The sequence below is a fragment of the Nerophis ophidion genome, linkage group LG12 (genome assembly GCF_033978795.1).
Source record: "Nerophis ophidion isolate RoL-2023_Sa linkage group LG12, RoL_Noph_v1.0, whole genome shotgun sequence".
NCBI classification, from domain to species: domain Eukaryota; kingdom Metazoa; phylum Chordata; class Actinopteri; order Syngnathiformes; family Syngnathidae; genus Nerophis; species Nerophis ophidion.
Window position 1 is genome coordinate 7,792,273 of NC_084622.1, and position 17,286 is coordinate 7,809,558.

Below are 17,286 nucleotides of genomic sequence, written 5' to 3' on the forward strand. Positions count from 1 at the left end.
CATTGTCTTGCTGAAATAAGCAGGGGCATCCATGATAAAGTTTTTAAACAAGATTGTTTTCGTAATATGAATATTGAACAACAAAGCGATGACTTAAGTGAAAAATGTGCCTTCCAAACAATACCCCGTTTGTTAACAAGAAGATATGCAATGGACGTCGAGAGGATCCAGCATAATAGTGTGAGTCCAGTCCATAGTGGATCTAACATAATAGTGTGAGAGTCCAGTCCATAGTGGATCTAACATGATAGTGAGAGTCCAGTCCATAGTGGATCTAACATAATAGTGTGAGAGTCCAGTCCATAGTGGATCTAACATAATAGTGAGAGTCCAGTCCATAGTGGATCTAATCCTAATGGTGTGAGAGTCCAGTCCGTAGTGCATCTAACATAATAAATACTGTGACAGTCCAGTCCATAGTGGATCTTACATAATACTGTGAGAGTCCAGTTCAGAGTTCGGTCCAGTCCAGTCCAGTCCAGTCAAGTTTGATTTTTTCTTGTGTTTTAGTGAGGTTATTTACAAAAGGTAAACATGGTGGGCAATGGCTACTTAGGAGCTAGCGGTTACACAACAGCTAAGCGCACAATAGCAAACAAGCTAGACGTATGTAATAGGTGTCCTTGATTGGACACTACTGTAGTCTACTGTAAAACATGGCATTTGTCCACACAAACAAGTACTAAATCATGATGGTATACAAAGTCTCCCAAGGTTTTGGTATTAGTATCCAGTAACCAATGTGTCCGGATCATTTACCTTGCTGCATCTTAGGCTAAACTTTGGCTTACCTGGTGAGGCAGGTTCCTCTCTGGGTACTTCAAAGACATTCCCCTTTTAGGAAACAAAAAAAAACTATTAGCGTTAATTAACCAGTGTTCATAATAACGGCGCTATTTAATAAATATTCATTATTTTACTAGTAACGAGTAATATAATAAATAACATTTAGGCCGATAGCGATAGATAGCTTGATGTAACGTGGCACGCCACATTTGATGTGGTTGTTCTCGACAACAAGTGTGGCGAGTTCAATGCAGGGAATATCTTTCTAGTGGTGAAAGCAACGAGCAGTATCGCACTAAAATGAACTTGATACCAAACAGGAAGAGGCAACATCACACTGTGACACAGTAGACAACAACATACGCACACAACAGGAACACTGAACAACAAATCAATAATTGAAGTTACAAACTTGCCCTCCAAACAATACCCTGTTTGTTGACAAGAAGATATGACCGCCGATTTACAATACTATGATTTGCGAATCCTTCTCAACTTATTATATTCAATTGAATAGGCTACAAATACAAGATATTTAATGTTGGAACTGAGAAACAAAATTTGTTTTGGCAACTAATCATTAACTTAGAATTTATTGGCAGCAACACATTGCAAAAAAGTTGTCACGGGGGCTTTCTTTACCACTGTGTTACATGGCCTTTCCTTTTAACAACACTCTGTAAATGTTTGGGAACTGAGGAGACCAATTTGTGAAATGTTTCAGGTGTAATTCTTTCCCATTCTTGCTTAATGTACAGCTTAAGTTGTTCAACAGTCTCTGTTGTGATATTTTACACTTTATAATGTGCAACAAATTTTCAATGGAAGACAGGTCTGGACTACAGGCAGGCCAGTCTAGTACCTGCACTATTTTACTATAAAGCTGGATTGGCATTGTCTTATTTAAATAAGCAGGGGCGTCCATGATAACGTCTTTAAACAAGATTGTTCTCATAGTGTGAGTATTGAACAACCAAGCAGTGACTTCAGTGAAAAAGAAATTGCCTTCCAAACAATACCCCGTTTGTTGACAAGGTATGACCGCAATGAAGGTACATTCAACGCTGCACAAACTGAAATCTAAGTAAGATTAAATATCTCAAAAAAGGTTGATATTTGCTTATTTTCTGTCTGATAAGATCATTCTTCTCACTAAGCAGATTTTGTGTTAGCGTTTTACTTGTTTTAAGGGTTTTGATCCTAAATAATCTCAATAAGATATTACAGCTTGTTGCTGAGATGTGATTACCTTCATTGAGTAAAACATGCTTGGAACTAGAATATCAAGTGTTGCAAAGCTGTGTCATCTACACTCGCAAAAATGAAACTACTTTTTTAAAGTAATAATGTCGTATTTCAAGCATGGTGAAAAAAATCATGATGCCGAGCGCATATTATGTCACGATAATAGCATTTACTTAATTTAAGAATATTTTTCAACATATTGAGCAACAAGGTCTTTTTTTTCTACCAAGAAAAGTGCACTTGTTATTTGTGAGAATATACTTATTTTAAGGTATTTTCGGGGTTCATTGAGGTTAGCTCATTTTACTTGTTTTGGAATGTCATGACAAACTAAATTTTCTTGTTCTTTTGGCAGATAATTTTGCTTAGCTCTAATAAAATACTCCTGATTTTTGTATTTTCTTTTTTTCTCGTTTTTGAACACTGACTTTTTGCAGCGTTATTACTTTCCCTAGTATTTATTTACATTTATTCAAGGTTGATTTTGTTAGTATTGCAAATACTTTTTTGGTCAAGTAAGCATTAACTATAATTACGTTTTAAACGTTCATGTTAAATAGCATGAGAAGTTTTTTGACGAACTGTTAACAGTTTGTAAATGAAGTGGTTTCGCACTCAATTATGTGATTTGCTGCGCTGCCGTGAAACTGTCAAAGGAGGAATGTCGCTCATCCCCTATTTTTTCGCTCCATTATGTGCAGCTGCATTTCTTTCCAGAAGCAGAAGAAAGAGAGAGAGAGAGAGTGGGGGGATAAAATAAGTTCCAAAAGCTGTTTTCCTTGGTTTGACTCGTTCATGCAAATTGGATGATTCCCTTTTAATCCTTGCATGATCTCCCCCCTTAGTCCTCCTCCTCCTCTGTATTACAGTGGATTGAACCGTGCTCATCATGTGAAATTAATTGCCGCGACAACTCGGGAAGGCAAAAGTGTCACGAGAGTGTTTCATTCTCTGTAACATTTCAGTGTGTTTCAGTGTTATAACTTCACCTTTATCTTTAGTTTTTAAGCCAAAATGTGTCCGTTCTCCGTTTTCTGTCTACACACTTCGCTGGTTGTAAGTACTCTGTGATTTTGCGCTGCCGAAAATGCTCGCATACCCGTAAAACCAGTACCGGGAAACGGTACTTTTCAAACAGAGTATAGTACTGTTTTTGATTCATTAGTACAGCAATACTATACCAGTACAATAATATACCGTACAACAGTGGTTCTCAAATGGGGGTACACGTACCCTTGGGGCTACTTGAAGGTATGCCAAGGGGTACGTGAGATTTTTTTAAAATATTCTAAAAATAGCAACAATTCAAAAGTCCTTTATAAATAAATTTATTGAATAATACTTCAACAAAATATGAATGTATTTCACATACACTGTCAAAAGAAATGCAACAATGCAATATTCAGTGTTGACAGCTAGATTTTTTGTGGACATGTTCCATAAATACTGATGTAGAAGATGTATTTTTTTGTGAATAAATGTTTAGAATTAAGTTGATGGATCCAGATGGATCTCTATTACAATCCCCAAAGAGGGCACTTTAAGTTGATGATTACTTCTGTGTAGAAATATTTATTTATAATTGAATCACTTGTTTACTTTTCAACAAGTTTTTAGTTATTTTTATATCTTTTTTTGAAATAATTCAAGAAAGACCACTACAAATGAGCAATATTTTGCACTGTTATACAATTTAATAAATCAGAAACTGATTACATAGTGCTGTATTTTACTCCTTTAGCTTTTTTTTTTTAACCAAAAATGATTTGCTCTGATTAGGGGGTACTTGAATTAAAAAAATTTACACAGTGGGTACATCACTTAAAAAAGGTTGAGAACCACTGCCGTACAACCCTATGGTGAACACAGAAAAACTCCATAACTTCATCAACATTGAAGGAATTTATTACATTTTTGGTCCATTTTTTTGTACAAACACACTAAAATGTAGCTTAAATGGAAGAAATCTCTGATTTGTGTCCGCACAGAATGTTTTGGATAATCAACTACACCCAATTTTAAAATGTTTGTAAAAAAAATAGGCACGTTCGATATTGTACAAAAATAACAAATCCTGGCACTCCAAAACATCCACTTCACCAACATGAAAATGATTGGAATACTATGTCATACTTTACATAGCGATTAAAAATAAAATAAAAAAGACAGAAAAAAAGAACAAATGTTGCTTGTTTCTCAATTATATTATCGGCCGATAAATGCTTTAAAACGTAAAATCGAAATTATTGGTATCAGTTTCAAAAAGTAAAATTTATGACTTTTGATAACGCCGCTGTAGGGAGTGGTTCATGAAAAGGGGAGGTTTTTGTCATGAAAAGGGGAGGTTTTTGGGTTGCTGCACTAATTGTAAGTGTATCTTGAGTTTTTTTATGTTGATTTAATGAAAATAATAACAATAATAAATAAATAAAAATTAATAAAAAATTATTCTGCGGCCCGGTACCAATCAAGCCCTGTGGTTTGGGACCACTGCTTTAAGGCACTGCCTTTGCGTTTCGGCCCAATCACATAATATCTACGGCTTATTTCACAAACACAAGTGAATGCACACAGCATACTTGGTCAACAGCCATACAGGTCACACTGACGGTGGCCGTATAAACAACTTTAACAGTTACAAATATGCGCCACACTGTGAACCCACACCAAACAAGAATGACAAACACATTTTGGGAGAACATCTGCACCGTAACACAACATAAACACAACAGAAAAAATGCCCAGAACCCCTTGCAGCACTAATTATTCCTGTATGCTAGAATATACACCCCCGCTACCCCTACCCAGTCCCAACTCTTCCCCGCCCACCTCAACGTCCTCATGCTCTCTCAGAGAGAGCATGTCCCAAATTCCAAGCTGCTGTTTTGAGGCATGTTAAAAAAAAGATACTTTGCGACTTGAAGAATAAATATGGCAGTGCCATGTTGGCATTTTTTTCAATAACTTGAGTTGATTTATTTTGGAAAACCTTGTTACATTGTTTAATGCATACAGCGGGGCATCACAACAAAATTAGGCATAATAATGATATTCCGATATTGTCCAACTCTTAATTACCGATTCAGATATCAACCGATATCGATATATAAAGTCGTGGAATTATCGGATATTGGCAAAAAAGCCATTATCGGACATCTCTAGTAACAACCGCAGAGCAATATTTGAAGGTTTTCAGGTGGAATTATTTCCCTTTCTTGCTTGACGTACAGCTGAAGTTGTTCACCATTCAGGGTTTCTGTTGTGGTATTTTAGGCTTCATAATACACCACACATGTTCAATGGAAGACAGGTCTGGACAACAGGCGGCCAGTCTAGTACCTGCACTTTTTTACTATGAAGCCACGCTGTTGTAAAACGTGGCTTTGGTGTTGTCTTGCCGAAATAAGCAGGGGCGTACATGATAATGTCTTTTAAACAAGATTGTTTTCATAATGTGAATATTGAACAACAAAGCGATGACTTAAGTGAAAAAAAATTGCCTTCCAAACAATCCCCCGTTTTTTGACAAGAAGATTTGACCGCCATGGAAGTACAAAACTCAAAACGAGTGAAGTTGGCACATTGTGTAAATCGTAAATAAAAACAGAATACAATAATTTGCAAATCCTTTTCAACTTATATTCGATTGAATAGACTGCAATTATTAAATGTTGGAACTGAGAAACAACATTTTTTTGAGCAAATAATCATTAACTTAGAATTTAGTGGCAGCAACACATTGCAAAAAAGTTGTCACAGGGGCATTTTTACCACTGTGCTACATGGCCTTTCCTTTTAACAACACTCAGTAAACGTTTGGGAATTGAAGAAACCAATTTTTGAAGCTATTCAGATTGGAATTATTTCCCATTCTTTCTTGATGTACAGCTTAAGTTGTTCAACAGTCTCTGTTGTGGTATTTTACGCTTTATAATGTGCCACACATTTTCAACGTAAGACAGGTCTGGACTACAGGCAGGCCAGTCTAGTACCTGCACTTTTTTACTATGAAGCCACGCTGCTGTAACACGTAGCTTGGCGTTGTCTTGCTAAAATAAGCAGGGGCGTCCATGATAACGTGTTAAAACAATATTGTTTTAATAATGTGAATATTGAACAAAAAAGCGATGACTTAAGTGAAAAAAAGTTGCCTTCCAAACAATACCCCGTTTGTTGACAAGAAGATATGACCACCATGGCAGTACATTCAAGGTAACTCTATGCTATTTAAGAGTAATAATGTGACAACGCACATCTATGAGAGTAATAATGGAGTATATTCCTACCTGTCGTTTCCAGTCAGCCGTGTATCTGCCCTCATCTTTGTCTGCGAGGCACAAGCCTGCCGCGCCGTGCCAGCTCTCCTCAAGGACTGACATACGAAGCGAGGGAGGAGCACTTTACTTTTTTTTCTCCCCCCCCCCCAGATAAAATTCAGCCGGGGGAGCGTAGCCCGTATGGCTGCGATTTCCTTCCTCCGTGCCTTTTCTACAGCCCCCGAGGAGGGGCCGACTCCTCAACACGAACCCTTCTAGGAAAAAAAAAAAAAAGCGAGGTGGCGGAGGGCGTTATCTTCTTTTTCCGGTGTGCATGTGAACGCACCTTTTAATGTTTGTGCGTCAGCTGAGGCCGCCCTGTCTTTAAAATGCCTCGCTAATTACAATGTGTGCCTTGCATGTGTCTGCAGTGTCAAGCCGGGGGTCGGGGGGGACCAAAAAAAAAACCTTAGAGTTAAGTCCTGCTTTTCCTTTTCCGTGAGTGTCCTGTTATGCAACAAAGTGAGGTCATCATTAGCAGGACAATGCCATATTATGTCCATCATCCGGACTGGAAAATATGCCAGTCTTGTGCCAGTTTGGCTCCAGCAAAAAATAGATGACGCCCTAATTGCTCCTTGTCTGAAATAGTGCTTTCATCATATAGCTGCTTTGTCTCCGCTCCCCCTCCCTCCCGCTCTCATGCTTGCGTTGTTGAAGTTCTTCACGGTTCCTTATTGGTACCAGATGACGGTCTCGCCGCCATACGTCCATGTTTGGGCCTACGCAGTTGACAGGAGGCCCGCCTTGCTCAGTAATTGGTTTGTTTACAGGTTGTATAGCCCAGCCGGCATTCCATGGGCGTGAGCCTTCCATTTTGGGTTGTCGAGCGGGGATGTTTGGAGTGGACTCGCTTGGCCGTGAAATGCGGCGGGGAAGCGGCGTCCGCTTGCTTTGGGATCCAAATATCGTACGTGGAAAAGACCGAGAATGATGTCGATGATTCGATATTGATCAGGAAAGAAGTCCACGGTGAATAAAAGACAACCTCTACTTTTTCCAGAGCTGGGAAAATAATACATAAACATCTGAAATTCACATTTTCAATATCAGAGATGAATAAAATAGATTTCAGGAAACAACTAGTGAAATGATCAGTTTGGTATTTTTACTTGATACAATGGGAATATTGGATGGTCGGAGTTACAAACTTGCCATCCAAACAATACTCCGTTTGTTGACAAGAAGATATGACCGACATGCAATCTCTTTATGAAGCAGAGGTAAGGCGATCCGGTGAAAAGATTCAAAAGAGCTGGCTACCTTCCGTTGTAATATCGCATAGTAATTCCGTTAGTAATATTAGAGATAAATAGAGTAGATTTCAGGAAAAAAATATTAAAAACTAGTCCATGCAGTGTGTTCCTTTTACTAAATAAAATATCCTAAATTAAGATCTGTGTATCTAGAAATTAGAATGACTCTTAAAATAAAAATAAGTAGTTTTTGCTGCAAACAAGCATTATCATCAATAACTGTTAAATAAAGCATCCTTTGAGATGTTGCAGAATCTTTAAACAATATTGTTTTCCATGTGGTGACAACGAAAATATTCTATTTGAATAGTTATTTTACACTTTTAAACTAAAATGGCCAGGATATAATGATAAAAATGAAGATTATGACTGAGAATAAGTAAAAAGCTCTTAAAACTAGGGAAAATCTAAAAATAACATGTTTAATTTTGGCAAGTGGCAAACAATTTGCAATGTAGTAAAATACAAAAAAAACAACCGTTCATTCTCCGATTTCTTGGCTGCTGTGAGTAAGTGACAGGAAGAAAAGCTCCGATTTGCTTGGGGAGGAGTCTAAAATGAAGTTTATTGTACGTGGAAAAGACCGCGTGTGATGTCGATGATTCGATATTGATCAGGAAAGAAGTTCACGGTGAATAAAAGACGACCTCTACTTTTTCCAGAGCTGGGAAAATAATACAGAAATATTGGAAATTCACGTTTCCAATATCAGAGATGAATAGAGTAGATTTCAGGAAACAACCAGTTAAATGATCAGCTTGGTCATTTTACTTAAAACAATGGGAATATTAAATGGTTGGAGTTGCAAACTTGCCATCCAAACAATACCCCGTTTGTTGACAAGAAGATATGACCGACATGTAATTTCTTTATGAAGCAGAGGTAACATGATCCGGTGAAAAGATTCAAAAGAGCTGGCTACCTTCCGTTGTATTATCGGTTAGTAATTCCGTTAGTAATATCAGAGATAAATAGAGTAGATTTCAGGAAAAAAATATTAAAAACTAGTCCATGTAGCATGTTCCTTTTACTAAATAAAATATCCTAAATTAAGATTTGTGTATCTAGAAATTAGAATGACTTTAAAATGAAAATAAGTATTTCTTTCTGCAAACAAGCATTATCTTCAATAACTGTTAAAGCATCTTTTGAGATGTTGCAGAATCTTTAAACAACATTTTTTTCCATGTGGTGACAACCAAAATATCTTGTATGAATAGTTATTTTAACATTTTTAAACTAAAATGACCAGAATATAATGATAAAAATTAAGATTATTACTGAGAATAAGTAAAAAGCTCTTAAAACGAGAGAAAATCTAGAAATAACATGTTTAACCTTGGCAAGTGGCAAAGAATTTGCAGTGTAGTAAATTACAAAAAACAACCGCTCATTCTACCATTTCTTGGCTGCTGTGAGTAAGTGACAGGAGGAAAAGCTCCGACTTGCTTGGGGAGGAGTCTAAAATGAAGTTTATTGCACGTGGAAAAGACCTCGTGTGATGTCGATGATTCGTTATTGATCAGGAAAGAAGTCCACGGTGAATAAAAGACGACCTCTACTTTTTCCAGAGCTGGGAAAACAATACAGAAATATTGGAAATTCACGTTTCCAATATCAGAGATGAATAGAGTAAATTTCAGGAAACAACATGTGAAATGATCAGCTTGGTAATTTTACTTGATACAATGTGAATATTGGATGGTTGGAGTTGCAAACTTGCCATCCAAACAATATCCCGTTTGTTGACAAGAAGATATGACCGACATGCAATCTCTTTATGAAGCAGAGGTAACATGATCCGGTGAAAAGATTCAAAAGAGCTGGCTACCTTCCGTTGTAATATCGGTTAGTAATTTTGTTAGTAATATCAGGGATAAATAGAGTAGATTTCAGGAAAAAAAATATTAAAAACGAGTGTAATTATCTGTCCATGCAAGTTGTTCATTTTACATGATAAAATGTCCAAAATGAAGATTTTTGTAGCTAGAAATTAGCCTGACTTTTAAGAGAGAAATAAGGAATTGTTTTCTGTAAACAAGTATTATTCAGCAATAATTGTTAAATAAAGCATCTTTGAGATGTTGCAGAATCTTTAAACAAGATTGTTTTCCATGTGGTGACAACCAAAATATCCTATTTTGATAGTTATTTTAACATTTTGAAACTACAATGGCCAGAAAATAATGAAAAAAAATGAAGATTAGGACTAAGAATAAGTAAAAAGCTCTTAAAACAAGAGAAAATCTAAAAATAAGATGGTTAATCTTGGCAAGTGTCAAATAATTTGCAGTGTAGTAAAATACAAAAAAACAACCGCTCATTCTCCAATTTTTTGGCCGCTGTGAGTAAGTGACAGGAAAAAAAGCTCCGACTTGTTTGGGGAGGAGTCTAAAATGAAGTTTATTGTACGTGGAAAAGACCGTGAATGATGTCGATGATTCGATATTGATCAGGAAAGAAGTCAACGGTGAATAAAAGACGACCTCTACTTTTTCCAGAGCTGGGAAAATAATACATAAATATTTGAAATTCACGTTTCCAATATCAGAGATGAATAAAGTAGATTTCAGGAAGCTACTTGTGAAATGATAAGCTTGGTAATTTTACTTGATACAATGGGAATATTGAATGGTTGGAGTTACAAACTTGCCATCCAAACAATATCCCGTTTGTTGACAAGAAGATATGACCGACATGCAGTCTCTTTATGAAGCAGAGGTAACATGATCCGGTGAAAAGATTCAAACGAGCTGGCTACCTTCCGTTGTAATATCGGTTAGTAATTTTGTTAGTAATATCAGACAAAAATAAAGTACATTTCAGGGAAAAAAATATCAAAAACGAGTGAAATTATCTGTCCATGCAGCTTGTTTATTTTAAATGATAAGATGTCCTAAATGAAGATTTGTGTATCTAGAAATTAGCATAACTTTTAAGATAAAAATAAGTATTATTTTCTGCAAACAAGCACTATTCATCAATAATTGTTAAATAAAGCATCTTTGAGATGTTGCAGAATCTTTAAACAAGATTGTTTTCCATGTTGTGACAACCAAAATATCCTATTTGAATAGTTATTTTTACATTTAAACTAAAATGGCCAGAATATAATGCTAAAAATTAAGATTACGATGTAAAGTCAATGACTGAAAATAAGTAAAAGCTCTTAAAACGAGGGACAATCTAGAAAAAAACATGTTTAATAATACAAAATACAAAAAACAACCGCTCATTTTACCATTTCTTGGTTACTGTGAGTAAGTGACAGGAAGAAAAGCTCTTACTTGCTTGGGGAGGAATCTCAAATGAATTGTATAATAAAGCACATTTCTCCATAAGAAACAACGCAAACAAAAATAATTGGATCCAAGCTCAACTAAACTCCACCTCTCAGTAAAAGTTTGCACAATGTAAACAAAATATAAAGTGCTACTGTTTATCAAACACAACAATGGGGAGATTAATCAATTTTCAATTCAATAACAAAGGCTAAACATTAACTAACCGAACTGTCCTTCTATTCAGCCACCCTGCCGACACGCACACACTATCACTAGTCACAGTTATAGGGTTAGGCGCAACAAGTGTTCAACTTCAGCCTAAATCCTTTCGGTCTGCAACATTTTCAATTTATGTATGTACAACTGTTTTATTTTGTTGACCACTGACCGAAGAAATAATAAACTGAAACTAAACTGACTAGTCCTGTAGTGCACTCAGTTTGAAATCACAAATTGTATGTATGTATGCATGTATATGTGTATATATATATATATATATATATATATATGTGTGTGTGTGTGTGTGTGTGTGTGTGTATGTGTATGTGTATGTAGATATGGATATATATATATATATATATGTATGTATATATATATATATATGTGTATGTATATATATATATATATATATATATGTGTATCCATATATATATATAAAATGTGTGTATATATATGGATGTGTGTGTATATATATATATATATATATATATATATATATATATATATATATATATATATATTAGGGCTTCACAGTGGCAGAGGGGTTAGTGCGTCTGCCTCACAATACGAAGTTCCTGCAGTCCTGTGTTCAAATCCAGGCTCGGGAACTTTCTGTGTGGAGTTTGCATGTTCTCCCCGTGAATGCGTGGGTTCCCTCCGGGTACTCCGTCTTCCTCCCACCTCCAAAGACATGCACGTGGGGATAGGTTGATTGTGTGCGAATGTGAGTGTGAATGTTGTCTGTCTATCTGTGTTGGCGCTGCGATGAGGTGGCGACTTGTCCAGGGTGTACCCTGCCTTCCGCCCGATTGTAGCTGAGATAGGCGCAAGCACCCCCCCGCGACCCCAAAAGGGAATAAGCGGTAGAAAATGGATGGATGGATATATATATTAGGGGTGTAAGGGTACACAAAAATTTCGGTTCGGTACGTACCTTGGTTCAGAGGTCACGGTTCAGTTAATTTTCGGTACAGTAAGAAAAAAACTAAAATATAAATTTTTTGATTATTTATTTAACAAATTTGCTAAATCTTCCACCAAAAATATATTTCTTAGTGGAATATTTGATGTGAAGTAATGGGATCCTTGGATAGGTCAATAATTCATAATAACATTGATTTTGATTCAATATTATGTTTTGAGTAATGACAGTTTGAAAGAAAAAAAACAGCTTTGTTTTCTTAGTTAACGTTGCAACTTTTTTTAAATAACATTTAGCCATTAATGTTTTTTATTTCACTTTTGTTTATGTTTTTTTTTTTTATTTTAATAGTATTTTTACAATGTGCCGTGGGCATTTAAAACAGCTGTGTGCCGCATATATATATATATATATATATATATATATATATATATATATATATATATATATATATATATATATATATATATATACTTTGCTGGTTAATCTTCTTTGCATGCAGCAGAAGGGAGGGGGGAAAGGCAGTGTCGACAACGCTGTGGATACTTCCTGAATGTTTCAAACCACACACCGCTTACCCATTGCTTTCTTTGGACTCATGTGCAGCTAGCAAAACTACAAAATTGTTGTAAAAATTGTAAAAAGGCTAAAAAACAAGAAAAACAACACACAATCAATCAGCCCGCCCACCAGAGCTATGCGGTCAGGCACAAAATGGCTGTGCTGCCGGGCACAAAGTGTGTAGTTTCGTACACCAAAGGGATATTTTTATGGGATCTGTGGTTAGTAAATCGAAGAAGTTTTTACAACAGGGGTTTGTGAAGTTGATTAAGTTTATGTTTATAATCAAGGTTCTACGGTAACTGGATGTGTCACCTAGTGGTGTATTATAATTGTTACATGGAATTACGTAATAGTTACGTAATATTTTTGTGTGATGTCGCAGTCCCGTTCTGGTTTCTATGGTTACAGTTACACACCACTGGTGTGGCACAAGCAAAAAAATCTGAACAAACTTGCTCGCTGAACTGAAGACTCTCAAGATTCGATGACATCTCGTGTGACTTTACCCAATTTTTTGCAAGCTTCGTCTTAAAAAGGCAAACGTAGCTAGTGGAGTTCACGGGAATTGCTGAGGACTCGCGTGACTTACCCTCACTGAGTTGCTACGTTTTGAACTTATGAGCTTGAACTCTCCAAGTGTTCATAAGAAGTCACAACTAATGCAGGTGTGTTTTTTCTATTTTCCTCTCCCTGAAGTGTTCGGTGACTTGTGGCCGTGGCAGCCAACAGCGGGAGGTCACCTGCGCTCAGCACCGGAACCACACCAAAATAGGAGAGGAGCACTGCGCTCATCTTCCGCGACCGCGGACCCAGAAGACGTGCCGTGGTCGAGGGTGTCCCACCTGGAAAGCCAACAAGTGGAGCGAGGTAATCGAACATCGTCAAAACAACACATTTTTTTTGTAACTTTAAGGTTGCAATATATACATGTATGTATGTATATATATACAGTATGTATGTGTATATATAATATACAGCATATATATATATATATATATATATATATATATATATATATATATATATATATATATATATATATATGTATGTCTTAATTGGATTATCCAGAGAATATTGCTTGATACCGTGGTAGAACGCAATATGTACCGTATTGTTCGGAGTATAAATCGCTCCGGAGTATGAGTCGCACCTGCTGAAAATGCATAATAAAGAAGGGAAAAAACATATATAAGTCGCACTGGAGTATAAGTAGCATTTTTGGGGGAAATTTATTTGATCAAACCCAACACCAAGAATAGACATTTGAAAGGCAATTTAAAATAAATAAAGAATAGTGAACAACAGGCTGAATGAGTGTACGTTATAGGACTCATAAATAACCAACTGAGAAGGTGCCTGGTATGTTAACGTAACATATTATGGTAAGAATCAATCAAATAACTATAACATATAGAACATGCTGTACGTTTACCAAACAATCTGTCACTCCTAATTGCTAAATCCGATGAAATCTTATGCGTCTAGTCTCTTACGTGAATTAGCTAAATAATAATATTTGATATTTTACGGTAATGTGTTAATAATCTCACACATAAGTCGCTCCTGAGTGTAAGTCGCACCCCTGAAAACTATGAAAAAAATGTTTTGTATGTATATATATGTACATATAAATACATATATATATATATATATATATATATGCTTATATATGCGTAGGAATATATATATATATATATATATATATATATATATATATATATATATATATATATATATATATATATATATATATGTCTTGATTGGATTATCCGGAGAATGGTGCTCGATACCGTGGTAGAGCGCGATATGTAGGTGTGGGAAAAAAAAATCACAAGACTACTTCATCTCTACAGATCTGTTTCATGAGGGGTTCCCTCAATCATCAGGAGATTTTAATGGAAGCATTCACATACAATGGTTTATATAGAGCACAGAGTGGGTGGGTACAAGCAGGCGTAGGGTGTGGTGATTGGCTCATGTGTTACCTAGGAGGTGTTTCCGTCTATGGCGGCATGTTGAAATGATTTCACTGCGCTTGTTGAGGGATGATAGCTCTGGATGATATATAATAAACAGTTTCTCTTTTAAGCATAGGTTGCATCTTTTATTACCACTGTTGTAAGGTGTGCTGGATGCAAGAATTTGCCATGTTATTGAATATTCAACATTATTGTCTTTGAGGTTCCAAATGTGTTTGCTGAGTTCTGTAGAATTCTGCAAAGTCTGGTTTCTAAAGGAGGCGTTGTGATTATTCCATCTTGTTTTGAACGCTCCTTCGGTTAATCCTACGTACGTGTCGGATGTGTTAATGTCCTTGCGTATTACCTTTGCTTGGTAAACGACTGATGTCTGTAAGCACCTTCCGTTGAGAGGGCAATCAGGTTTCTTGCGACTGTTACATTCGTTATTGGTTTCAGAGTCGTTTAGTCTGGGGGTAGGCAGTCCTTTTGCAATTGCTTTGTTGTGGTTTGAAATTATTTGTTGCATGTTATTCATACAGCTGTAGCTCAACCCCCCCGTACCAGAAAGCACTTGATGAAAGCGGATACAACTTCACCCTCACCTATGAACCCACCCCAGGAAACCAACCAAAAAGGAGCAGAAAACGAAACAACATCATCTGGTACAATCCGCCATTCAGCAAAGACGTCTCAACCAACATCGGCCGCAAGTTCCTCACTCTGATCGACAAACACTTCCCCAAAGGCAACACCCTGAGAAAAATATTCAACAAGAACAACATTAAATTGAGCTACAGCTGTATGAATAACATGCAACAAATCATTTCAAACCACAACAAAGCAATTGCAAAAGGACTGCCTACCCCCAGACTAAACGACTCTGAAACCAATAACGAATGTAACAGTCGCAAGAAACCTGATTGCCCTCTCAACGGAAGGTGCTTACAGACATCAGTCGTTTACCAAGCAAAGGTAATACGCAAGGACATTAACACATCCGACACGTACGTAGGATTAACCGAAGGAGCGTTCAAAACAAGATGGAATAATCACAACGCCTCCTTTAGAAACCAGACTTTGCAGAATTCTACAGAACTCAGCAAACACATTTGGAACCTCAAAGACAATAATGTTGAATATTCAATAACATGGCAAATTCTTGCATCCAGCACACCTTACAACAGTGGTAATAAAAGATGCAACCTATGCTTAAAAGAGAAACTGTTTATTATATATCATCCAGAGCTATCATCCCTCAACAAGCGCAGTGAAATCATTTCAACATGCCGCCATAGACGGAAACACCTCCTAGGTAACACATGAGCCAATCACCACACCCTACGCCTGCTTGTACCCACCCACTCTGTGCTCTATATAAACCATTGTATTCGAATGCTTCCATTAAAATCTCCTGATGATTGAGGGAACCCCTCATGAAACAGATCTGTAGAGATGAAGTAGTCTTGTGATTTTTTTCCCACACCTATATATATATATATATATATATATATGTCTTGTGGGCTTCACGGTGGCAGAGGGGTTAGTGCGTTTGCCTCACAATACGAAAGTCCTGCAGTCCTGGGTTCAAATCCAGGCTCTGGATCTTTCTGTGTGGAGTTTGCATGTTCTCCCCGTGAATGCGTGGGTTCCCTCCGGGTACTCCGGCTTCCTCCCACTTCCAAAGACATGCACCTGTGGATAGGTTTATTGGCAACGCTAAATTGGCCCTAGTGTGTGAATGTGAGTGTGAATGTTGTCTGTCTATCTGTGTTGGCCTTGCGATGAGGTGGCGACTTGTCCAGGGTGTACCCCGCCTTCCGCCCGATTGTAGCTGAGATAGGCGCCAGCTCCCCCCGTGACCCCGAAAGGGAATAAGCGGTAGAAAATGGATGGATGGATGGATGGAGATATATATATATATATATATATATACATATATATATATATATATATATATATATGTATATGTATATATATATATATATTCCTACGCATATATAAGCATATATATATATATGTATTTATATGTACATATATATATACATATAAACATATATATACATATATAGATATATATCTGTGTGTGTGTATATATATATATATATATATATATATATATTTATATATATACACACATATATATATACATATATATACATATATATATATATATACATATATATACATATATATATATATATGCGTAGGAATATATATATGTATATATATATATATATATATGTATTTGTATCTATAAATGTATGTATAGTATATATATAATGTATATGTATGTATATATTTGTGTGTTTATATATATATATATATATATATATATATATATGTGTGTGTGTGTTTATATATATATATATATATATATATATATATATATATATATATATGTATCCATATACATATATATGTGTGTGTATATATGTATATGTATATATGTATGTATATATGTGTGTGTGTATATATGAATATATATTTACATATACATTATATATATATTTTTTATTTTATTTTATTTTTTTCCTTTTTTATTTTTCTTTTAAGACCAGTTATAAATTGCACTTATTATGTAGTACATTTCAAAGGACTAAATTAAAAGCTTGCTCTGGCAGGCACTAATTTTGTCTTTAATAAAACACCTGAATGAATTCCAATAAATAAATAGATACCAGTAATCAACAAATAATAATAAATAATCAATCAGATCAATTAAGTGCAAAACTA

The 17,286-nt window shown here is 35.8% G+C and overlaps 1 protein-coding gene and 1 long non-coding RNA gene across 3 annotated transcripts in view; one reads left to right on the top strand and one right to left on the bottom strand.

Annotated features, from left to right (window-relative positions):
- Positions 1-6,757, bottom strand: part of LOC133562926 (uncharacterized) — a 12,913-nt gene extending 6,156 nt beyond the window's left edge. Inside the window, exons 1-2 of one of the 2 annotated variants that reach the window (XR_009808952.1) lie at positions 6,318-6,757; positions 792-834 (exon numbers count right to left, since the gene is read on the bottom strand). This is a non-coding gene — a long non-coding RNA (uncharacterized LOC133562926). The remainder of the gene's footprint in view (positions 1-791; positions 835-6,317) is intronic. The other variant, XR_009808951.1, reaches the window with a different exon arrangement.
- The window catches only part of LOC133562925 (A disintegrin and metalloproteinase with thrombospondin motifs 20-like), a 454,296-nt gene that overhangs the window by 373,693 nt on the left and 63,317 nt on the right, over positions 1-17,286 (top strand). Inside the window, exon 29 of the mRNA XM_061916762.1 lies at positions 13,289-13,459. Coding sequence (XP_061772746.1) covers positions 13,289-13,459 — 171 coding nt within the window. The remainder of the gene's footprint in view (positions 1-13,288; positions 13,460-17,286) is intronic.